Here is a 25,843-nt window from a genome sequence, read left to right as displayed (position 1 = left end):
CTGCAGTATTGGCCTCAACCACGCCAGCAAGGTCCTGGACCCAGCCAGCTAAAAACAACACTTGATCCTCAAGGTCTACCTTAGAAAGCAAGATGGCTTTCTCCTTAAATTTCTCTACTGACCTTTCCACTTAGCCTGAGGTATTAATGCAGGTATAAGAGAATATATTAGCAATTGTATATATTCTACCTTGGCCTGCAAAGATGAAGTTTTGGGTAATTCTATTGTCCATAACAATGCTGATCAGTGACTGAGGCTGACTAGAGTGCTGGATTTCCAGGGATTAGGTGGTGTCATTGATTATTTCAACTAAAGTCAGGGACAAATTTTGTACCACCTTTTTAATTAGATTACTCTTATCGTAGAGAGAAATTGCCCTCAGGGTACATATAAATAATGTGTCAGTAATCCCTCCAGAGAGCACTCCTAAGTAACCAGGAGAAACTTCTTTTAAGAGAGATTTCCATAGTCTTTTGAGGACTGTATGATCTACTGGTGGTATTTCTTTAAACACTTGAAGATCTTATGACCACTCCTATGACTGGATACCATTTCCAGTTGACAAGTAAGGCTTGTCAAATAGTTGAGTCTGATTTTGTCCATCTCCAAATGAGAATCAGTCCACAGAGTCACAAGGCCTCCATGGGTCAGAGCTTCGGTTTTGACAAGAAGCCAGTAGTAAGCTAAGAGTTGCTTTTCAAATGTAGCTGTCTCAGGGGGTCGATAACTTCTATACCCTAAGGGATGCTTCCTAGTGGAGGCTGCCCTTTTTTTTGCAGAAGCTCCAGCACACAAAATCATCAGTCATGGAGACTTGGAGCTCAAAGGAGTCATTAGGTTTGTGGTACCTTGAAGTAGAGGGTATCCCACAGCTTGCTGTGTAGCTTCCAGTGTAGGTCTGTGGATTACACTCACTGTGGGTTGGCTGATAATAAAAGACCAAGTAGAATGCCCAAGTGAATCATCTACTATCTCCAATACTCAGTCCAAAGTGATGCTAGGCTGCCTTTTGTTTGGGGACAAGAGAGACAACAGTTTTTCCTTAAGTGCCGGAGGGATCGAGCATTGTGAATCTGTCTGCATAGTCCCTGAAAACTCGATGAGCAGTCTTCTGGTTTCTGCTTTATCAATCACCCTTGCTGATGAAGGTGTGGTAACACCAAAGTCAGAGCCATTGAGTCTGAGGCTTCTGACCCTCCAACTGACTGAATATCCTCTCTCTGTGAAAGCTTTGGGCATCAGAGGGTAGTGGTAGTCACAATAAATCCTGACTTAGCCCCTTGTAGTAAGTGGCAGAGGAGTTTGGGTACCCCTGAGGGAGTACTACAAATGTGTATTTGTGGCCTTGCAGCATGAAAGAGAATTGGTCTTTGTCTTTGGGTGCTACTGGGATACAAAAGAAGGCTTTGGTGATGTTCAAGACAGCATATCAAGTGCCACCAATCTGTGCCATAAATTTAGTTACATCACAATATCTGGAACGTACAGGGCTATAGAAGCAACAACTGAATTCAATTTATTGTTAATCCACTGTAAACCTCAAGCCCTTGATAACTTCTTTCACTGGACGTATGGTCTGTTGAATTGAGATATTGCATCTCTTACTACCTCTGCTTCCTTTAAGTCCATAATCAAAGCTGGGACTTTCCTTTCTCCTCCTGGGATTCTATGTTGTTTCTATTGGACCACACAAGAGGAGACAGAGAGACAGTTTGGGTAGCAATTTATGTGTTCCACAGTCACTTTTTTTTTTCCTGAGGAAGATTTGCCCTGAGCTAACATCTGTGCCAATCTTCCTCTATTTTGTATGTGGGTTGCCACCACAGCATGGCCACTGACAAGTGGGGTAGGTCCATGCCTGGGATCCAAACCCAGGCCGCTGAAGCAGACCGCACCAAACTTAACCACCAGGTCATGGGGCCAGCCCCTCCTCTATCACTTTTGGCATCTAGGAGCATATATGGTATAAGCTTATAAAATATAATTACCAATGATATGTTTTGAAATTGGAGTCATAGGATTAGTATATGGAAACCACAACAAAAGTACACTGAAATTGTCCAAAGCCTCACCCATAAGGTCCTTTTACCTCATTTTCTGAGGCAGTAAGAGTCCAAATTCTATTGAGTGCCTCACCTGTGGTTTCACACAAGAATATGTCTGTCTTAGGGAAATCTTCCTGAGAGGGTCACAGCTACCTTATAGCACTGAGGACACACTGCAAAACAACTCTGAGATCTTTTACTTTTGTCTTAGAATGGATCCAAGGTTAGCATGATAGACTGTAGGAGGAGCTGGGCCCTCAGACATCTCAGCTATTACCATTTCACCTAACAAGCAATTATGCACTCCACTCCCGCATCAACCAACCAAATCAGCTAACCTTCTAATTAGTCACCGGTTTCTGTCCATAGTGGTTGTAAATTTCCCTCCTTTCCCACGCGTGTAGTTGCACGTCTCTGTAACTGTTATCTGAAATCAGGAGGAATCCTCTGTCCAACCAAGATTAATCTTAGTAACAGCTGTTACAATGGGGCAGACCTGTGGCTGATGGCCAGATTGGCAAGGAAGTCCCCTTGCCTAGAGGAGAGTTAATAACAACCATTACACCTTCTGGGGAGCTGTCTTTAAATCTTCTTCAGCCTGTGGCCACCTCTCCAGTTCTTCATCATTAACAGGCTAAGTCATCATGTTCCCTACTGATTGCCAGTTATTTCTCTAAATGCTGTTAATTGGCCTATGAGGCTCTTATTCTTCTTCTTACAGAAAGCCATGTCTCTGTCAACATCCCATCTTTGTCACCAAAAGTCCTAAGATCCATGAAGGGTTTGAATTTTACCCTGCTTGAAAGCTCACAAATTAGTCTACCATAGTTTCATGGATGCTAGCAGAAAACATAGAACTCCTTGGTCAGAGAAGGAAAGTTTATGACTCACAGCAATAGCAGTAGAGTATCTCCGTGTGTGTGTGTGTGTGTGTGTGTGTGTGTGTGTGTGTGTGTGTATGTGAGTTTTCTGAGCCACATTTCCCCTGGGGTATGTGAAGGAGAGCCAGTGACATCTGCACACACAAGATTGCATTACAGGAGTGGATTGCATTACATTCCCTGGTCTTAGGGAACCCAAATCTTTTATGATGGACAGTAATCATGCTTGCCTATTGATCCAGGGAGAGACTTTATCTTTATTATACTTGACAGCAAGCATGTCTTCTCTTAGTTCCAGAGAGGATACTATCTCTGTCTTCCAAAACTCTAAGCAAACCTGCCCTCTGTTCTCAAGGGGGACACTATCTTCATTATCCAAGGCTATTCACTATATAAATATCCTTGAAAAGATAGAACAAAGAGCAGTCAGTGCTTCTGCTTAAAGGATATACAGCATCAGAGGGTAGTGGATAATTGTTGCCCAATAAATAGAATAGTAATTATATTACATATAAATAAAGATTGTCAGATTGGGGGAAGAATCCACTATGTTACCTATAAGAGGCACTCCTTAAATACAAGGACGTGAAAAGGTTGAAAGTAAAAGGATGGAAAAAGTTGTACTATGTGAATACTAACCAAAAGAAAAAGTGGTATAACTATAATAATTTTAAGGCAAGAGACATTACTTGTTATAAAGAGAGATCATCTATAATGTCAGAGGAGTCAACCAGTGTAGTAGATAATACAATTATATATGTGTATGCCCTCAACAACATAACTTTAAAATATGTAAAATAAAAAATTGGGTCAATTAGATATTAGTGATATTGGATCAATTAGATATCCTTAGAAAAATGATAAATCTTGACCCCTACCTCACTACATACGCAAATACCAATTCTAGATGGATTTTAGATCTAGATGTGAATGGTAAAACAGTACAGCTTTTTAGAATAAGGCATAGGAAAATATCTTCATGGCCTTGGAGAAAACAAAGATTTCTTAAACATGATACAAATCACGTAACCATAAAGGAAAAAAATAAGTGGTATTACATTAAAATTAAGAACTGTTCACCGAATGTCAGCATAAAGAGTGAAAATGCAAACAAAACAATCTTTTCAACAGAAATATTCTACAAAGGATTTGTATTCAGAGTATGTAAAAATTTCTGACAATAATAAAAAGGCAGATAATCCAATAAAAATGGACAAAAGACTTGAACAGGCATTCTGTAAAAGATGATATCAATCAGCCAGTATTCATATGAAAATATGCTCACTTTCAGTAGTTTTCAGGGAAATGCATATTAAAACCACAATGAAATACTATTACCCTTTCACCAGAATATCATTAATACTCAGGAGCAAAACTTCACAATCACTGCCCTAGAGTCCATTAGGCCTATAGCTTCAGCCCCACTCACAAATTTGTTTTTCTCTTAAGGTTCAGCTTTGTTGAGATGTTTATTATGCTTTTAAATTTTCTTTTTATTTAAATCTATGTTTGTTATATGTTTAGAGCAGAGTGAATTGCATCAATGTATGAATTTTCTGTACTATCTTTAGCTGATGACACTTTAACTGTGTTTTCTCCTCCTCCTTATTTCTTTTAGGACTTGTTTTAATTCCAGGAGGTGCACTTGCCCAGCTTCTGGGAGGTATCATTGTTTCCATATTACACATGTCTTATAAAGCACTTATGAAATTTATAATGGTTACATCTACTATATCACTTGTACTACTTGCATTTGTAATTTTTGTACGCTGTGATCCAATACCATTTGCTGGGATCAATGAAGATTATGGCGGGTAAATATAATTTCGTATATTAGATTTTTACATCTAAATCCAACAACATATTTCTCAGTCAATTAATAATTATTCATTTAGTAATCCTTATATATTCATGTCATTCTTGGAATTATTGAACATGTAAAAGAAGTATAAAGTATAGTTTCACCTTTCATATTAAGGGCAGGAGTATCATAATGATAGCTTATGATATGACTGCTTATGCATTTGTAAAGTACTAAAGAAAAAATACATTGAAATGATTCAGAACCTAGAAGTAGAATTTTGTATTAAAGTGGGTAGCAAATAGGAGACAGTACTAATGGTACAAAGCCAGTCTTACCTTGTGTTCCTTAATTGGTGTGTCTGCCTTCTTATAGACATCAAAGAATGGAACTGAAGTACCTCTGAAAGTATGCATGAGTAATGTCTTCTTTAAGCTAAATATGCAAAAATTCAGAGAACTGGGCAGAGATTAATGTTAAATACAGGGGAACAGTACTGGAATTGAGCAAGTAAAACGAAAGGACTGAGCAAGTAAAATAAGAAAAGAAAATAATACTCCCATTTCCAGCTACAGTGGAGTAGCTTATGGCAGATCAATGCTCTCGCTGAGAACAACTAGAAAGCTGAATAAAGTGTTAAAAAATTTGTTCAAAGGCATCAAAAAGTTGTTTAGGCAAGTAGGGATTTAAAGGCCCAAATCCTGAGAGAGAGGCAAATCCTTGAGCGGAGAAGCAACCTTCTGCAGTTACTTTTCCCCTAAGGATATTTGCTAATTCTGGACATTAGAAGAAGCTGAGAATTTGGGCAAAGAGTCTGGGCAAAAAGCATCTAGTTAGATGACTAGAAACCAGCACAAATTTTTGACAGACCTATGAGCCTAGAGAAAAAATTAGGGCCTGGATTGGGGCAGGATATCAGAGAGAAGAAGGCGGTAGACAAATGAGACAGCAGTCTGTTGGGTTTTCACTCAGTACATTTGCTGAATTATGAAGTGAAGAGGCTGAAATCAAGCAGAAATCTTGTAAAAAGGGGAGAAAAATTTCAGCAGTATTGTGTTGCTCTGTAGATAACAGTTCGAGTTTAGAATGTGCTGGGGAGATGAACTGTAGTGAACATCACATTCTCTCAATTGATATCTCTGTAAGGCTGTGACATAGGCGTGAAAGCCTTTCTAAAGTGCTATAGCCTAGCCAAGAGTTAATTTGGTCTATAATTGGATTAATGTGGTCAGCCAGCACTGTAGCAGCAGAAAAGCAGCCTCAACACTTTGAAAGAATGATATCATTCAGAGCTGTAAAGTGTCTTAGGAGAAGGTCTTGCAATAAAAACAAGTTACCAGGCAGGCCAAAAACATGGCCAAAAACTATGACAATAGATTAGACCCACAGGGGATCCAGATATTGGCATTATCAAATAACAACTTTAAAATAGTATTGATAGGTGCAATAATACAAATGACTGTGAATTTTTCATCAGAAACTATGGGTTCAGAAGACAGTAGAACAATATCTTTAGAGTCCTGAAAGAAAAGAACTGTCAACTCATAATTCATTATCCAGTGAAAATATCCTCAAGAATTAAAATGAAATAAAGATATTCTCAGGTGAAGGGTAACTAATAAAGTTTATTGTTAGCTCTAACAGAAATGAGAAAGTATCTCTTCAGTCTGAAGTAAAATGATGCTAGAGGAAACTTGAAACTTGAAGGGATAAACGAAGAGTAAAAAAATGATAAAGATATGAGTAAATAGACTAATTTTTCATCTTAAGTTTAAAATATATATGACTGTTGAAAGCAAAAATTATGACATTGTCTGGTGTGGTTTTTAAATAAGGTAGATGTAATACGTATGACAACTGTAACCTAAAGGGAGAGGGTAAAAGGGCCTATATGGTTTAAGACTTATTCATTTTAAATGGAGTGGTAAAATATCAACTTGAAGTAGAAAGGTAAGTGTATATCTATGTATGTATGTATATATATATATATATGTGTGTGTATATATATACATAAAAGTATACATAAGTATATATATGTATATAGTTTAGGTATGTGTGTGTATATATATATGTATGTATCTATGTATATATGTATTTATAATGCTGCCTGTTTTTGTATGGTCTGCAAACTAAGAATGGAATAGGACCTCTAGTTTCTACTCTGCTATATAAAGAGCTTGTAAGTCATCACTCCTGTTCTCACAACAAGAAAAGAGTTGAACAAATTAAAAATCAACAAGTCTTTTTAGATTAATCAGAGACTTGAGATCACAGGACAAGCTGCTGTCCCCGAAACTAGAGAGAGAAGCAAATAGAATTGCAGTTTACTGGGAACAGAAGCCATTGGAGCTGAACATTAAACAGTAATTGACTAATTGCTGGAGGTGGAGCATGGACTAACTTGGAGTTAAAAACTCCTGGGGGCCCAGTCTTGGGGGGACTCCCCACACTTTCATGACTCTTATATCCCGGTGCTCTGTCAGGTTCTCACGTGAAGTTGAGAGAAAAATGCTCTTGTGTTTTGGGTGGGGAGGAGAGGAAAAGTAACCATTTTGAAATATTCCCCAGAGAAGTCTGCTCTTTGTAACAAAAGCCTGCCCTCTAGGGAAACTACTTTACCAGAGTTTTCACTTACCAAACTTTATAAGGAGGGCAATTAGACAAGTCAACCCCCTCTACCTTCCTGTCTCATGTAAGGGAAAGAAAAAAAAGGTTAAGAAAAACTTCTGAAGGTAACAGGGAGACTCAGGAATGCCCAGTAAAAAAAATCCGTAAAGCCTAAGATTTAACAATAAGATTATAGAATGCTTCCCCTCCACAATACATTACCACCTTATCGACATATATCTAGTGTAATAATAGGGACTTACAACTGAAAGAACTACAAGACACACTCTATTTAATAAAGAATTTCTAGTGAAAGACAATAGGGAAGACAAAAGGAGGATACCACAGAGAGTTGAGGCCTCTGATACCTATAGCTACAACAAACTTTAAACACAGCATAACTCCTAGATAAAAAAACATAAAACCTCACATTAAAGGCCTGTTTACCTCAGTGCTTGTTACCTGAAACATAATGTCTGGCTTTCAACTAAAACGTTATAAGGCACTCTAAAAGGCGAAAACTAAAAAGGTGACTGAAAAGGCAAAGCAAGCAACAGAAACAGACTCAGATATGGCAGAGATTCTGGAATGATCAGAATGGGAACATAAAATAATTATGATTAATATGCTAAGGGTGCTAATGGAAAGAGTGGACAACATGAAAGAAAAAATAGGTAATGTAAGCAGAGAAATGGGAACTCTAAGAAAAAAATCAAAAGTAGATTCTAGGAAGCAAAAATGCTGTAATGGAAATAAAGAGTCTCTTTCATGGGCTCATCAATAGACTGGACAGGATTGAGGAAAGTATCAATGACTTTGAAGATGTGTCAATAGAAACTTCTCAAACTGAAAAACAAAGAGAAAAAAATGAAAAAGCCTGGAATATAATATCCAAGAACTATGCAGCAATTACAAAGGTATAACAAATATGCAGTGGAAACACCAGAAAGTGAAGAAGGAGAGAAAGGAACAGAAGAAATAAGTGAAGAAATAATGGCTGAGAATTTTCCAAAATTGATGACAGACACCAAGCCACTGATCCAGGAAGCTCAGAGAATACCAAGAAGGATAAATGCCAAAATGTCTATACCAGGGCATATCATATTCAGACTGCATAATCAAAAAACAAAGACAAAATCTTGAAAGAAGCCAGAGGAAGTAAAACTTAACCTATAGAGGATCAAAGATAATTTATAATAGACTTCTCGTCACAAACCATGGAAGCAAGAAGAGAGTGGAATGAAATATTTAAAGAGTTGAAAAAAACCCCCATCAACATAGAACGCTGTATGCAATGAAACTGTCCTTCAAAAGTGAAGCGAAAATAAAGATATTCCCAGACAAACAAAAAATAAGGGAACTGTCACCAGTAAACCTGCTTTGCAAGAAATGTTTAAAGAAGTTCTTCAGAAAAAAGAAAAATATTAGTCAGAAATTTGGATCCATATAAAGAAACAAAGAGCATTAGAGATGAATAAATAAAGGTAAAATATAATCTTTTAGTTTTCTTATTTTTTTTTTTTTTTTTTTTTTGTGAGGAGATCAGCCCTGCGCTAACATCCGCCAATCCTCCTCTTTTTTTTTGCTGAGGAAGACGGCCCTGGGCTAACATCGGTGCCCATCTTCCTCCACTTTATATGGGACGCCGCCACAGCATGGCTTACCAAGCAGTGTGTCGGTGCGCGCCCGGGATCCGAACCAGCGAACCCCGGGCCGCCGCAGCAGAGCGCGCGCACTTAACTGCTTGCGCCACCGGGCCGGCCCCCTCTTATTTTTAATTGGGGTAATAGGTAACTGTTCAAAATAATAATGGCAATAGGGTATTCAGTGATTATAGTTTATGGAAGTGAAATGAAGAACAGCAATCTTATAAAAGAGGAGGGAAGAATAAGGTACCTGCACTACTCGTGAAGTGGTATAGAGTTATTTGAAAGTGGACTTAAATTACTTGTAAATGTATATTGGGAATTCCAGGGAAACCACTAAAGTGTTTTTTAAAAGAAGTATAATTGCTATGCTAACAGATAAGAGAAAATGGAATCTCATAAAATACTCAAAACAAGAGAAGGCAGAAAAAAGAGGGAAAGATGACAACAAAAAAAGAAGGCAAGAAAATAAGAAAGAAACATTTGTTGGCATATAATTGTTTATACTAGTCTCTTATGATCTTTGTATTTGTGTTATATCAGTTGTAATGTCTCCTCTTTCATTTATAATTTCATTTATTTGAGTCCTCTTTTTTCCTTGGCAAGTCTAGCTAAAGGTTTGTCTATTTTGTTTATCTTTTCAAAAAACCAGCTGTTAGTTTTGTTGATCTTTTCTGATGTGTTATTAGTCTCTATTTCATTTATTTCCACTCTGATCTTTATTTCCTTCTTTCTACTAACTTTGGGCTTAGTTTGTTCTCTGTTTCTAGTTCCTTGAGGCATAAAGTTAGGTTGTTTATTTGAGATCTTTCCTTTTGTTAATGTAAGCATTTATTGCTATGCACTTCTCTCTTAGGATTGCTTTTGCTGCATCCCATAGGTTTTGGTATGTTATATTTCCATTTTCGTTTATCTCAAGGTACTTTTTGATTTCTTCAATGACCCATTGGTTGTTCAGTAGCATGTTGTTTAGTCTTCACATATTGGTGAACTTTCCAGTTTTCTTCTTGTAATTGATTTCTAGTTTCATGCCATTGTGGTTGGAAAAGATGCTTGATATGATTCTAGTCTTCTTGAATTTATTAAGACTTGTTTTGTGGGCTAACATATGAGTTGTCCTGCAGAATGTTCTATGTGCACTCCAGGAGAATGTGTATTCTGCTGCTGTTGGATGGAATGTCCTGTAAATGTCTGTTAAGTCCATCTGGTCTAATATGTAGTTTAAGTCCAATGTTTCCTTGTTGATTTTCTGTCTGGATGGTTTTTCCATTGTTGAAAGTGGAGTGTTGAAGTCTTCCAATATTATTGTATTGCTATTTCTCTCTTTAGGTCTGTTACTATTTGCTTTATATATTTAGGTGCTCCTATGTTGGGTACACAAATATTTATAAATGTTGTATTCTCATGTTGAAATTGATCCTTTTTCATTATAAAATGATCTTCTTTGTCTCTTACTACAGTATTTGTCTTGCAGTCTATTTTGTCTGATATAAGTATAGTTACTTCAGCTTTCTTTTGGTTTGTATTTGCATGGAATATCTTTTTCGATCCCTTCGCTTTCAGTCTCTGTGTGTCTGTATATCTGAAGTGAGTCTCTTGTATGCAGCATATAGATGAGTCTTGTTTTTTTATCCCTTCAGACACTCTATGTCTTTTGATTGGAGAATTTAGTCTGTTTATATTTAAAGTAATTATCGATAGGTATCTACTTATTGCCATTTTGTTCATTGTTTTCTGGCTATTTAATATTTCCTGTGTTCCTTTCTTCTTCTCTTTCTCTTCCTTTGTGGTTTGATAATTTTGTTTAGTGGTATGCTTAGATTCCTTTCTGTTTATGTTTTGTGTATTTGCTATAGGTTTTTGCTTTGTGAATAGGATGAGGCTTGCATAAAACATCTTATATTTATAACAGTCTATTTTAAGCTGATAACAACCTGCAACACATATTAAAGCTCTAAATTTTTACTTTCCCCCCACATTTTATGTTTTCGATGTCACAGTTTATACACCTTTTTACCTTGTGTATACATTAATAAATTATTGTGGTTGTATTTATTTTAAATAACTATATTAACAAAATGAGCCTTATCTATAACTATAACTTTACCTATAACTATAATAACTAGATGAACCTTACCATTCAGCCAGGCCTGAGCTCTAGGTTGTTTCTCAAACCTTTGTGATTGTCCATGCCGCCTTCTTTGTTCTTAGTGGCCACTAGCAGTTGAGGGTGTGCCAAGACCTGTCATTGTCCCAAAGGGGAGGATTGCAGTCAGCACCCAGATGCAGGCAGTAGTTAGGAAAGTAGGTAGTTAGGACCGTTCCATGGAGAAACTGAGAGGTGGGCTTTTTTGCTGGCTCCCTCTGTGCTGGGCCTGAGTGTATAGCTGCAGAGGGGTTCTCCTGTGCTTGTTAATAACTGCTTCTTTGTTTACTACAACCCTGTGGGACTCAGCCCCAGTGAAGACAAGCCCTATTGGCTGTGAGAGCCAGGATATCCAGGGGCCTGTCCCTTGGACAGCAGCCACAAAAGCTGCAGCACCATACTTGTGTACAAGCTCCTTCCAGGCAGATGTTGGTGATTCGTAGTGGGCTGGCGTGAGAAGGCAAAGGTGGTGTCTGATGGCTTCCCTAGTCTCTGGGGAGGATTGCAGTCAGCTGCTAGAAGCCTGCTAAATTAGAAGCCTGACCCTTAGGCAGCAGCTTTTAAAGTATGCAAATAGCTTCTTTCAGGGAAAGACTGAGGGATGGATGTTTTTTTGCCTGCTTCCTCTGTGCTGAGTGCTGGGAGGATAGCTGGTGAAGAACTGTTTGTTTGCTACAGTCCTGTGGGACTTGTGAATATAAGCCCCATTGGCTATCAAAGTCAGGCGATCTAGGGGCTCATCGCTTGGGCAGCAGATGCAAAAGTTGGGGGCACCAGCGTGTGTATAAGCTCTTTCCAGGGAGATATTGAAACTTTGGAGCAAGCTTGAGTGTGAAGGTGGAGGTGGTGTCTGCTGGCTTCTCTGGTCTGGGAGAGGATTGCAGTCAGCCCCCAGGTGCGTGCTAAATTAGGACCCAGCCCCTCAGGCAGCAGCTTTTAAAGTATGCAAATAGGCTTCGTTTAGGAAAAGACTGAGAGATGGGTATATTTTGCCTGATTCCTCTGCACTGAGCCCTAGGAGGATAGCCACAGTGAGTCCTCAGTGAGTCCTCCTGAGAGCCTATTAAGAATTATTTCTTTGTTTGCGATAGTCTTGTGGGTCTTGTGGCTGCAAGCCCCATTGGCTTTCAGAACGAGGTGTTTTGGGGGCCCATCCCTCAGGTGTGAGTCTTAAAAGTTGGCACACTAGATGTGAGGTCCAAACCCTTTGCTCTTTAGGGAAAAGTTAGGAGTTGGGAGGTCCCTCGTAATTATATGGCACTGTGCTGTGGGTGGAGTTTATGGTGAGAGTGCATTCCAGCTTTTCCTACCCCATTTCAATGTGGGAATTTTCTCATTTGCCCAATGTGTAGGAGTCACTCAGCTAGTTTCTGGATTTCTTTCAGAGGGAATTTCTCCATGTGTACCTGTAGGTTCAGTCTGTCCATGGGAAGAGGTGAGTTCAGGAGGCTCCTGTGTTGCTGTCCTGGAGAGAAACCAGGGTAGTCATTTTAATAAATGAAGCCAGAATCACTGAACATTCACATGCAAAAAAAAAAAAAAAAAAAAAAAAAATTCAAGCAAGCCAGCAAAAAAGAATCCGGACACAGACCTTATACCCTTCACAAAAGTTAACTCAAAATGGATCATAGACCTAAATGTAAAACACAAAACTGTAAAACTTCTGGAAGATAACATAGAATAAAATATAAGCAGCCTTGGGTTTGGTGATGACTTTTTTTTTTGATGAGGAAGACTGGCCTTGTGCTAACCTCTCTTGCCAATCCTCCTCTTTTTGCTGAGCAAGATTGGCCCTGAACTAACATCTGTGCCCATTTTCCTCCACTTTGTATGTGGGACGCCACCACAGCATGGCTTGATGAATGGTGCATCAGTTCGTGCCCTGGATTTGAACCTGTGAACCCTGGGCTGCCAAAGTGCAGCATGCGAACTTAACCACTAGGCCACTGGGCCAGCCCCTGGTCATGACATTTTAAATACAACACCAAAAAAAGATGTATGAAAGAAAAAAATGATACATTGGACTTCACTAAAATTAAAATCTTTCTCTGTGAAAAACGCTATTAATAGAATTAAAAGACAAGCCACAAGCTGGGAGAAAAATACATATTTGAGATAGGAAATATCCAAAATATTCAAAGAACTCTTAAAACTCATCAATTTGCAAATAAACAACATAATTAAAAATGGCCAAAATGCCTGAACAGACACTTCACTAAAGAAGATATACAGATGCTGATAAGTATATGAAAATATGCTCAGCATCATATGCCATTAAGGAATTGCAAATTAAAACAACAATAAGATACCACAACACATCTATTAGAATGGCTAAAAGTAAAGAAACTGACAAAATCAAATGCTGGTGAGGATGTGGAGCAACCAAGACTTGCATTCAGTGCTACCAGTAATATAAAATGGTAAGTCACTTTGGCAGTTGGGTAGTTCCTTACATAGCTAAACATAGTCTTGCCATACAATTCAGCAATCATGCTTTTAGGTATTTACGCAAATGAGTTGAAAACACATGTTTACCCATAAACCTGCCAATAAGGGTTTATAGCAGCTTAATTCATAATTGCTAAAAATTGGAAACAACCAACATCCTCTTCAACAGGTGAATGGGTAGATAAACTGTAGTACATCCATACATGGCATGTTACACAGTAATAAAAGAACTGAGCTACCAAGCCACAAAAAGACATGGAGGAGCCTTAAATGCATATTGCTAAGTGAAAGAAGCCAGTATGAAAGGCTACGTAATGTATGATTCCAACTGTATGACATTCTGGAAAAGGCAAATCTATCGGTTCATCAATTTTAAGAAATGTACCACACTAAAGCAACATGTTAATAATAGGTGAAACTGTGTATGGGGGAGGAAAGGTATATGGTAACCCTCTGTATGCTTAATTATTCTGTAAACCTAAAACTCTTCTAAAAAACAAAGTCCATTAATTTAAAAAAGAAGAAAAATGTATAACAGACAATACAAGGTTTATAAAGCCTAATATATTTACTATCTGGCCCTTTACAAAAAAAAAAATTCATTGATTCCTAGTCTAAACCTACCTATTCGAAGGCAGCAATGTCAGATTGGATAAAAAAATTAAACCCCAACTAAATTCACTTGACATGACACCTACAACAAATAATGACACATGTAGTTTAAAAGTAAAAAAGGTGAGAAAAATTATACATATAAGCACTAAAAAAAAAGAAAGCTGGAATGAGTATATTAATATCAGACTTCAGAACCAAGAAAATTACAGGGATAAAGAGACATTACAAAATGATAAATAGTCAGTTTACCTAAAACAACAAACAATTCTATTTGTGTATGCAGCTAACAACAGAGCCTCAAGATATAAGAAGGAAAAACTAGTACAACTAGAAGGAAAAGGAGATAAATCCAGAAATATGCTTGGAAACTTGATCACTTGTCTCAAGGGGAATAAAGAAGTACTGAATAGGGGCCAGCCCAGTAGTGGGCTGGTTTGTGTGCTCTGCTTCGGCGGCCTGGGGTTCGTGGGCCCGCATCCTGGGTGCAGACCTACACACCGCACATCAAGCCGTGGCGTGGTGGCGTCCCACATACAAAATAGAGGAAGGTTGGCACAGATGTTAGCTCAGGGCCAATCTTCCTCACCAAAAAAAAAAAAAAAAGTACTGAATAACACAATCAACCAACTTCAACTAATTTATATTTATGGAATGCTCCAATCAACAGTAGCAGAAGGCATATTCTCTTTGAGTACAAATGGAGTATCCATCAAAATAGAGCATATTTTGGGCCATAAAACAAACTTCAAAAGTTTAAAAGAACTGAAACTATAGAGTGCGTCTCCTACAACAATGGAATCAATCCATAATCAATAACAGAAAGATAATGGGAAAATCTCTAAACACTTGGAAACTAAATAATGAACTTCTAAATAATCCATGGGTCAAAGACAAAGTCTGAAAAGAAATTAAAAGAAAATACATTGACCTGAAAGAAAATGAAAATACCACGTATCACAATTGTGGTACACAACTAAAACAGTATTGAGAAGGAAATTTATAGTACTAAATGCATACAGGAAAAAATATGAAAAGCCTCAAATCAATAATCTAAGCTCCCACCTCAAGAGCTTGGAAAAAGAAGAGCAAAATGAACCCAAAGGAAGAGAGGAAAGCAAATAATAAAGATACAAGTAGAAATCAATGAAACAAAAACCTGGTTCTTTGAAAGATCAATCAAACTGACACATCTCTAGCAATATTGACAAAGAAAAAAAGCAGAACACACACAAATTATTATCAGGAATGAAACAAGCAATAGCATTATCCCCATAGATATTTAAAGGATAATAAGGGACTACTACAAACAACTCCATGCACGTAAATTTGAGTTACATAATATGGACTAATCCTTGAAAAACACAAATTGAAAAACTCACCCAATATGAAATAGATAATTCAAATAGCTATAAAAGAAACTATTAAAGAAATTGAATCCACAGTTTATAAACTCCCCTCAAAACATTTTCCGGCCCATATGATTTCACTAGAGAATTCTACCAAACATTTAAAGAATTAACAGTGATCCTACACAATGTCCTCTAGAATATAGAAGAGGAGAGAATACTTCCTAATTCATTTTATGAGGTCAATATTACTCTGATAGCAAAATCAAAGGTCATACAAAAAAAACGGATACTATAGACCAATATCTCTTGTAAAGTTAGATGCAATAGTCTCAACAAAATGTTAGCAAAAATTGAATCCAACAATGTATAAAAAAAATGTGTCTTTTTGGTGTGTAGCATTCATCATCTTTTCTATTTGAGGCTCATTTAGTGCATATATGAGTCAGGACCTTGCCTTCCTCTAAATCAATCAAAGGGAGATAAATATTACTTTTCTCATATTCCTGATGTCAACAAGGATATGACTTAGGCTCAGCTGATTGGACTGCTCCCTCAAGATTTTGATTTTTGAGAAAGTAACACAAAAGCGCATGGTCAGTCATAGATTACCTGCAGCAGCCAAGGCAAAGCTGCGAGTACAGCAAATGCACCAGGTCCTGAGGGTTGAGGGGGTGGGAAGGCATCTTGCTAAGAACATTAGTCCTGTGCTGTAATCTTGCTTGCCTTTTTTGGGTTCTTGATGGTTTTGAGAATCTACTTTTCTAGGCTTCTTAGCCATTCTGTGAGCTGTTAGACATTCTTTTAATAAATTCATTCACTTTGATTATCCAGACTTAGTTTCTGCTGCCTTTATTCATTCAAATATATAGCTTATAAATCAAAAAGTAATAATCCTAAAAATTATTTTGAAAAAAGCCTCTTTTTCCAATGATTAATAATGTAAAGATGTAAGACCCTTTGATTTCATTCTAAATTTATATTTAGAAATTGTTCTGGACCTCCACTTTTAGCCAAGATGGGATAACAGATTTCCCCTCCTACCAAAAACAACCAAAAATTTGACAAAAATTGAAACAACGGTTTTCAAGACATAGGCATCAGTCAATGAAGGACAGTGATATATGAGAGATGGGAAGCATTCAAGGTGAGCCCTACCGTTCGTCCAGCTTACTGCCTTAAGAAAGTTTTGAGGTTGTGGCACAGGGAGGTGGAATCAGACAGATTCTGGCAAACTTCCTGAGTTGAGGTAATGGAGTTGAGAGTTCAGAGAGACCAGAACAGCTAGAGTTCACAGGATAGTGTATCAGAGGACATATCTGCAGAAGATACCCCTCAAGTATGCGTCAGAGGACTAATTATCATATGTGTGAGGAAAGTACCTGGCTACCAAAGAGAATTAGAGGAAAAGCTACCAAAAGAATTAAAGGAAACAGTGCCCACCGCTCACACAGGGTTGGGAATAATATCTATTCTCACCAGTCAGACTAGGAAACCTCAAAATTCACAAAGCATAAAGTATACAGAAGGATCTTGCCTCAGTAATGAGTAATAATTAGCTCTAAAGTAAAATTAGCACTACTCTGGTTCTGCCTATTAAATCTTAGAAGCAAGATCCAAAAAAGATAAAGTGAAATTTAGAAGGTCTGATATCCAATAAAAAATTATAAGGAATTCAAAGAAGCAAAGAAATACAACCCATAGTGAGGAGCTAAACCAATTGATCAAAATGGACCCATAATATACACAGATGTTAAAATTATCAGAGAATTAATATCAGGATATTAACACAGTATACTATATGTTCAAAAGTTAAGTAGAAGATATTTCTAAAAACCCAAATTGAACATATAAAAATGAAAACTAGACTGTGTGATAAAAATACTCTGTATGAGATTAATGATAGATTAGACATTGCAGAATATTAGTGAACTTGAAATTAATAACAATAAAAACTATCCAACAGGAAACACAGAGAGAAGAGAGAATTAATAAAATGAACAAAGCAGCAGTGACTTGGACAACTTTAGGTGGCCAACTATGTTTGTATTGGAGTCCCCAAAGGAGGGGACTTGGGAAAGAAAATATTTGAAGAAATTATGACCAAAATTTTAAAATTTCATGTAAACTATAAACTGACAGACTTAAAAAACCCAGCAAACCTTCAGTACAAGAAACATGAAGAAAATTACACCATAGTACATAATAATCAAATTGCTCAAATTAAGAGAAAAGAGAAAATCTTAAAAGCAGTGAGAAGTGGGAAAAATACTTTATATACTAAGGACCAAAGATAAGGGTAACAGTAGATTTTACATCAGAAACAATGCAGATAAGGACAGTGGAACAATATTTTTAAAGTAGCAAAAGAAAAAGTCAATCTATAATTCTATACCAAGCCAGAATATCTATCAAAAATGAAGGAGAAAGAATTTTAGGCATAAAAAATGTAAGTAATTTTTGATCAATAGACTTACACTATATAAAGTGTTAAAAGAAGTCTTTCAGGCTGAAAAAAAATGATATGAGATGAAAATATGAACTACACATAGCAAAGAAGAGCAAAGGAAATGGTAACTGTATATGTAAATATTTTTTCTTATTTAAATCATGTTAAAAATAATTGTTTAAAACAGATTAACATGTAATATTGGTTTATATGAAGTGCTATAGTATCATATATTGGAATACTGTTAAGTTAAAGATATATAGTATAAACCTTGAAGCAACCACTAAAATAACAATGAGTCACAGCTAATAAGCCAACACAGGTTAAAATAGAATTTTACACAAATATTTGTTTAATCTCAAATTAGGCAGAAAAAAGGAAAAAAGGGACAAAGAAGAGATAGGACAAATAGAAAACAAATATAAAGAGGATAGATTCAAACCTAACCGTATTATTTTTTTTTTTTTTTTTTTTTTTTTGGTGAGGAGATCAGCCCTGAGCTAACATCCGCCAATCCTCCTCCTTTTTTTTTTTTGCTGAGGAAGATGGCCCTGGGCTAACATCGGTGCCTATCTTCCTCCACTTTATATGGGACGCCGCCACAGCATGGCTTACCAAGCGGTGCGTCGGTGCACGCCCGGGATCCGAACCAGCGAACCCCGGGCCGCCGCAGCGGAGCGCACGCGCTCAACCGCTTGCGCCACCGGGCTGGCCCCCTAACCATATTATTAATCACATTAAATGTAAATGATTGTAACAGCTCAGTTAAAAGGCAGAGAATCTCCAATTTGATTTTAAAAAAGCCAGACCCAACTATATATGCTGCATAAAAGAAATGCCCTTCAAATATGTACACAAGTAGTTCATGCATGAAAGGATGGGGCAAGATGTATCATGTTAACAGTAGTCAAAAGAAAGCTGGAGTATAACATCAGACTAAGTAGATTTCAGAGCAAGCAATATTAACTGGAATAAAGAATGTCATTATGTACTATAAAGTGGTAAATTCCTCAAGAATTCATAGCAATCTCAAATGTTTCCTGACTTAATGAAAGAGCTTTAAAGTATGTGGAGCAAAAACCTACATACTGCAAGGAGAGATGTAGAAATCCACAAGTATAGTCAGGTATTTCAATATCCCTCTCTTAATAACAGAAGTGGACAAAAGAACCCAGTGATGATACAAAAGATTTGAATAACACTGCCAACCAACTTGACTTAATCGACATTTGTAGAACATTTCATCTAACAAAGCAAAATGCACATTCTTTTCAAGAGCACATGAAACACTTACCAAACTAGACCATATTCTATAAAAGAAGTCTCAGTAAATTTAAAGGATCAAATCATACAATGGAGTTCTGTTTTCTGACCATGATGGAATTAAATTAGAAATAAATTAATAAGAATGATTTCTGGAAAAGCCCCAAGTATTTGGAAACTGAATAACAAACTTTTTTTTTTTAAACAGTTTTATTTATTTATTTATTTACTTACTTACTTACTTACTTATTTATTTGTGAGGAAGATCAGCCCTGAGCTAACATCCATGCTAATCCTCTTCTTTTTGCTGAGGAAGACCAGCTCTGAGCTAACATCTATTGCCAATCCTCCTCCTTTTTTTTTTTTCCCCAAAGCCCCAGTAGATAGTTGTATGTCATCGTTGCACAGCCTTCTAGTTGCTGTATGTGGGACGTGGCCTCAGTATGGCTGGAGAAGCGGTGCGTCGGTGCGCGGCTGGGATCCAAACCTGGGCCGCCAGTAGCGGAGCGCACGCACTTAACCGCTAAGCCATGGGGCCAGCCCTGAATAACAAACTTTTAAATAACTTGTAGGTCAAAAAATTTCTTCAAAAGAGAAATTGGAAAGTATTTTGAAGTGAATGAAAATGAAAACACACATAACAAAATTTGTGGAATGCTGCTAAAGCTGTACTCATGGGAAATGTGTAGCATTAAAAGCCTATATGAAAAGAAAAAGGTCTCAAACCAATGACATTTTCTTCTACCTTAAAAACTAGAAACATCAAAGCAGATTGATCCCAAAGTAAGTAGATGAAAGGAAACAATTGAGATCAGAGCAGAAATCAACGAAGTAGAAATGAGAAAAACAATGGAGCAAATCAATAAAATCACAGGTGATACCGAGAAGATAAAATTACTAAACCTCAAGAGAGAGAAAATTACCAATACCAAGTGTTAGATATCTGAGGTAATGTTAGTATAGATTCTACCAATATTAAAAAGACAATAGGATAATATTATGAATAACTTTATGCCCATAAATTTGACAATTTCTGTGAAATGGATAAATCCTTTCAAAGACACAAACTCACTTAAGGAGAAATAGATAATTTATATATCAAGTAAATAAATCAAATTTGTATTTAAACACTTTCCCACAAATAAAACTCCAGGCTTATATGGCTTCACTGGGGAATTCTACCAAACATTTAAAGAATATCTGATTTTACATGACTTCTTCCAGAATATTGAAAAGGAATGGACACTTCCCAACTCATTTTTTGAGACTTGCATTATCCTGATATCGAAATTAGACAAAGACATTATAAGAAAACTATAGACCTATATCTTTCATATAGATGCAAAAATTCTTAACAAAATTTTAGTAAATTGAACCCAATAGTATATTGAAAGGAAAATAAATTATGATCAAGCAGGATTTATCACAAAATTTCAAGGCTGGTCTAAATTTGAAAATCAATTGATATAATCCACCATATTAACAAACTAAAAATCAAAAAAACATTATAACCTCAATAGACACCAAAAAGGCACTTGACAAAGTGCAACATCTGTTTCTGATAAACTAGGAATGGAAGAGAATCTGTGAAAACATACAGCTAACATCATATTTAGTGGTTATTATGGACTGAATGTTTGTGTTTCCCCCTCCCACCAAATTCATATGTTGAAGCCCTAATCTCCAATGTGATGGAATTAGGAGGTAAAGCCTTTAGGAGACAATTAGGTTTAGATGAGGTCATGAGTGTGGACCCTCCATGATGGGATGAGTGTCCTTACAAAAGGAGAAAAGACCAAAGCCTTCCCTCTCTCCACCATGTGAGGATATACCGAGAAGGTGGCGGTCTGCAATCCAGTAAGAGAGCCCACACCAGACACCAAAGCTGCCTTTGATTTTGGACTTAACTTTTAGAACTGTGAGAAATAAATATCTGTTGTTTAAGCCATGCAGTGTGTGATATTTTGTTATAGCAACCTGAGCAGACTAATATGATGATGAAACATTGAATGATCAGGAATACAAAAAGGATGTCTGCTTCCAATACTTCTATATTAACATTGCACTAGAGGTTCCCACCATTATAATACTGTAAGAAAAATAAATAAAAGGCATCAGATAGGAAAAGTAGAAGTAAAATTGTGTTTATCTGGAGACAACACATTGTCTATATAGAAAATAAAAAAACCACTGTAACTAATAAAATAAGTTAAGCAAGTATAGGACACAAGATCAACATGCAAGAATCTATGGTATTTCTATATACTATCTACAAATTAGCAGAAATTCATATTAAAAATAATACTGTTAACAATAGTATCAAGAAAAAAGAGATAGTATAGAAGAAAAGATCAATATACAAGAATCTATGGTATTTTTATATACTACCTACAAACAACTGGAACTTGATATTAAGCAAAAATACCATTAGCAATAGTATCAAGAAAAAGAAATACTTAAGGATAAATATGATAAAAGATGTGAAAGCCCTAAAGACTGATAACTACAAAACAGTGCTGAGAGAAATTAAAGACCTAAATTTTTAAATGCAGAGATATCCCGTGTTCATGGGTTAGAAGACTCAATATTAAGATGTTAATCCTCCCCAAATGGATGTATGTATTCAATGTAATCACAATAAAAATCTCAAAAGCCTTATTTTTTAGATATTGGAAAAATCTAGATATGCAAAGGATGTAGAAAAACCACATACAATTCTGAAGAAGAACCAAAGTGAAAGACTAACACTATTTGATTTCAAGACAGTATAAACTTACAGTAATCAAGAAAGTAGTATTGGTATAAATATAGACAAATAGATCAATGGAAGAGCATAGAGAGTCCAGAAATAGACTCACATATTTATGGATAATTGATTTTTGACAGGGTGCATATGCAATTTAGTGGAGAACATATAGTCATGTTAACAAATGATGCTGGGGAACAAGTAGATATCTGTATGTAAACAAGTGAACGTCGATCCATATCTTGTACCATATAAAATAATTAACTCAAAATGATTGTAGATGTAAATGTGAAATATCAAATTCAAAGAATATAAGAAAAATTTTTATGAATTTGAGTTCAGCAAAGATTTCTTAGATGTGACCCCAAACACATGATCCGTAAAGAAGTATATTTATAAATTGGACTTCATCAAAATAAGAACTTCTGCTCTTTGAAAGATCCTGTTAAGAGAATGAAAAAATAAGCTATTGACTGTGAGAAGATATTTGAAGATCATATCTAACAAAGGACTTGTTACCAGAATGTACAAAGAACTCTCAATGCTTACTAATAAGAAAACAATCCACGAAAATGGACAAAAGATTTGAACAGATATTTAACATCCTACAGATGGAAAATAAGCACGTGGAAAGATGCTTAACATCATTTGTCCTTATGTAAATGCATATTAAAAACCAAAGTATGAAACTATTATATTGCTGTTAGAACGTCTAAAATTAAAAAGACTGACCATGCGAAGTGTTGGCGAGAAATGTAGAAAGCAACTGAAACTCTTATACACTGCTGGTCAGAAAGTAAAACGGCACAACCACTTTGGAAAACTGACAGGTTTTTAAAAACTTAGATGAATACCTGCCATATGATCCAAACATTCTACTCCTTAATATTTCCCTAAGAGACCTAGAAGCAAATGACCATACAAAGACCATATAAAGACCAGCTGCATGAAAGAAGCCAGACAAAGAAAGTGCACATACTGTATGATGCCATTTCATAAAATGCCATGACATTCAGACAAATGAATAGTGACAGAAAGTAGATCAGCAGAAGCTGGGGGTGGAGGAATTACAAAGGCGCACAGGGGAATTTTTGGGGGTGATGGTTATGTTTGTTAACATGATTGTGGTGATGGTTTCACAAGTGTATACATATATCAAAAAATTTCAAATTGCACACTTTATGTATAATTTATTGTATATCAGTTATATGTGAATAAAGCTGTTAAAAAAGAAATTATTTCAAAAATCATACTTTTATGGATCTCATTGGTATCTTGACATATACATTAATAAGTATAATACAGTGGTATCATAATTATATTCCGTCTCTTGTTTTACAGAACAGGGCAGTTGGGAAACCTGACAGCTCCTTGCAATTATCATTGTAGATGCTTGTCTACAGTCTATTCTGCTGTATGTGGAAGAGATGATATTGGATATTTTTCTCCTTGCTTTGCAGGCTGTACAAATGTTAAAACATTAAACAATCGCAAGGTACTTATTTTTTATTTTGCTTCTTTCTCTCCAATAAAATATTTAACTTGCAGATGGTGTTTACATTTTACTCCTAGCTCTCTATAAAAGCTTTTTTCCCTTTTTTAAAAAATTTTAAAAACAAGAAAAGAACATTTGCTTTATGTGGTCACAATACAAAGGGCTTATGGGAATTGAGAGTGGAAAAGATACTTCTACATTAAAACATACCTCCATATATTACATCATTCCATTTTTTAGTTTTAAAACAGGAAGTGACTATCATCCACCTCTTGCCATAGCACAGGTGAAAGAAACAGTCTAAGAGAATATTTTATCTTCCACCTATGTAGTTTATCTTCTTTCTGTCCTACCTATTAGCAGCACCCAATCCACCAAAATCTTGAGACCACAATCTTTCCTGCTCCAGTGGGTTGACAAATACTATCCTTGTCGTCACCGTTCACTCAGTTTTTCCTTCTGAGGAATTGAAAATATCTATGCTATACCTTCTTGCTGTCTCTCTGTTTCTGCCCCACATTAACTCAGGTGTGGCAATCAGTCCCTTTATTGTGTGCCAGAGATTACCATACATACAAGGCCTTTATAAGCATATCACACTTTCCAGAAAGGTAAGAAAGTTAGAGAAGATTTATATGGCAGCAATACAAATGACTGAAAATTGAATATGTATTATCCCTGTTGGTCCTTTGACATTTGACATCCAGGACTCATTTTAAAATTCCCCTATTTGCTCATCTTTGGGGTCATAACCATCAGAACTCCTTATTTCCCTACGCCATCTACCAACCTCCAGACAATTTGCTTGTTTTGTCATGCAGAGCAGTTGACTACCCTGCTACTAATTTGACTCCAGGTTAATTTTCTTATATTCAAAATTGCATAAATGGGCTTTTAGCTGAGTAATGGACTGTAACTTCAGCTTCTCCCTTTTAAGTGGCACAGAAGTAGGGACCCAGGCCTTGAAACTTCTGTGTTTTTTTCCTCCCCTCTCTGGCTAGTTTTGTGAGAGAGAGCAAGAAAGAGGTTTATTTCCTGACCGATAGGCGTTATATGTACCACCTCCCTTAGTGGCCATAAAGTCTTTTATTAGTTATGCACCTACATAACAATATTATTTTCTCTGTTACACATGGATCATTTCATTACAAGATATTAGCATACCTGACCAAATTTAGTTTCTCATAGTCATGTTTTCACTGGCTTACGATTTAGTAATATATCTTCAGTTTTTTACTGAATATTAATATAAAAAGGTTACAGACTCTAAAAAAATCCTTCTTCTTAAATGTTACATTATATGTTTAAAATGACTTTTAAAATCTTTAAAATATGTTCCCGTGGAAAGCTTTAAATGTAGTAGGATAGCATAATGTACTCCTATATGCCAATTCCCATCTTCAACAATTTATTAACTTATGGAAAATCTTACTTTATACTCCTATTTACTTCCTCTCCTCGATTTTAGTTTGAAATGAGTAAAAGATTTTTTAAATGCTCGTGTTGTCACTACAGTATAAAACAGAACTCTTTGACCTTGGTGTTTTGATCCCACGGGATGTTCGAGAGCTAAAAAGGCCATCCACTATACAGCGCCAATCCCTCTTTCTTTTTCTGGGGAATTCCTGTAGGGATTTTGTTTCTATTTCATAAAAATCTTTGTAATTTCCTTGCATTACACTAAGGAATAATTAATTCATAATGAGTAGCAGTGATATAAATAATCTATAAAATAGTCACTCAAACTGTGTGATAACATTTGATACTGAATCAAAATCGAAAGAAGAATAAAATGTTTTTGACAAAAAATTAGATCTGTTAGAAGTTTCCCAGGACAATTAGCCTGGAAAAAATAATAGCTCTGAAGGAAAACTGACAGTAGCAGAAGCTATGATTAGTATAGTTTGATATGGATGGAACTGACTAATGGATAAAATATGCATTCACTTCAAATGGGAAAGAATTGATACCAATAAAAATAATTTTAACAAAATTAAAATTAAAAAAGAGAAACATTGTATATAAAAAATGATCATGTATCTAAATGGGGTTAATGGAATTCCCTCTGGAAATATTTTTTCAATGAAAATATGTCAACTTTGAAATAATTCTGTTTAAATGTTCATGTTCAAAACATGATCAGGGTCAAAATGAGTTATAATTGGATGCTCTTCAATTACACTTACGCAAAAGTTTGCAAGAGGAGTGGTAGGAAATACTATACCTCTGAAGATTTCTAAGTTTCTATAGAAAATCACAGCTGTACTAAAACTGAAAATAGATATCTCTGCTCTTTGTATTGATAATATTCCTGGACAGTTTTACCTCATTGAGACCCACATGTATTCTTCTTAT

At 36.1% G+C, this 25,843-nt stretch overlaps 1 protein-coding gene across 1 annotated transcript in view; it reads left to right on the top strand.

The window, feature by feature from the left end:
• The window catches only part of SLCO6A1 (solute carrier organic anion transporter family member 6A1), a 174,341-nt gene that overhangs the window by 121,115 nt on the left and 27,383 nt on the right, over positions 1–25,843 (top strand). The window contains exons 11-12 of the mRNA XM_058544517.1: positions 4,545–4,740; positions 23,335–23,488. Of these exons, the coding sequence (XP_058400500.1) occupies positions 4,545–4,740; positions 23,335–23,488 (350 nt within the window). The remainder of the gene's footprint in view (positions 1–4,544; positions 4,741–23,334; positions 23,489–25,843) is intronic.

The sequence above is a fragment of the Diceros bicornis genome, chromosome 1 (assembly GCF_020826845.1).
Source record: "Diceros bicornis minor isolate mBicDic1 chromosome 1, mDicBic1.mat.cur, whole genome shotgun sequence".
Taxonomy (NCBI): domain Eukaryota; kingdom Metazoa; phylum Chordata; class Mammalia; order Perissodactyla; family Rhinocerotidae; genus Diceros; species Diceros bicornis.
Note: the sequence above shows the minus strand (reverse complement) of the source record. Positions and strands in the feature narration are given on the sequence as shown.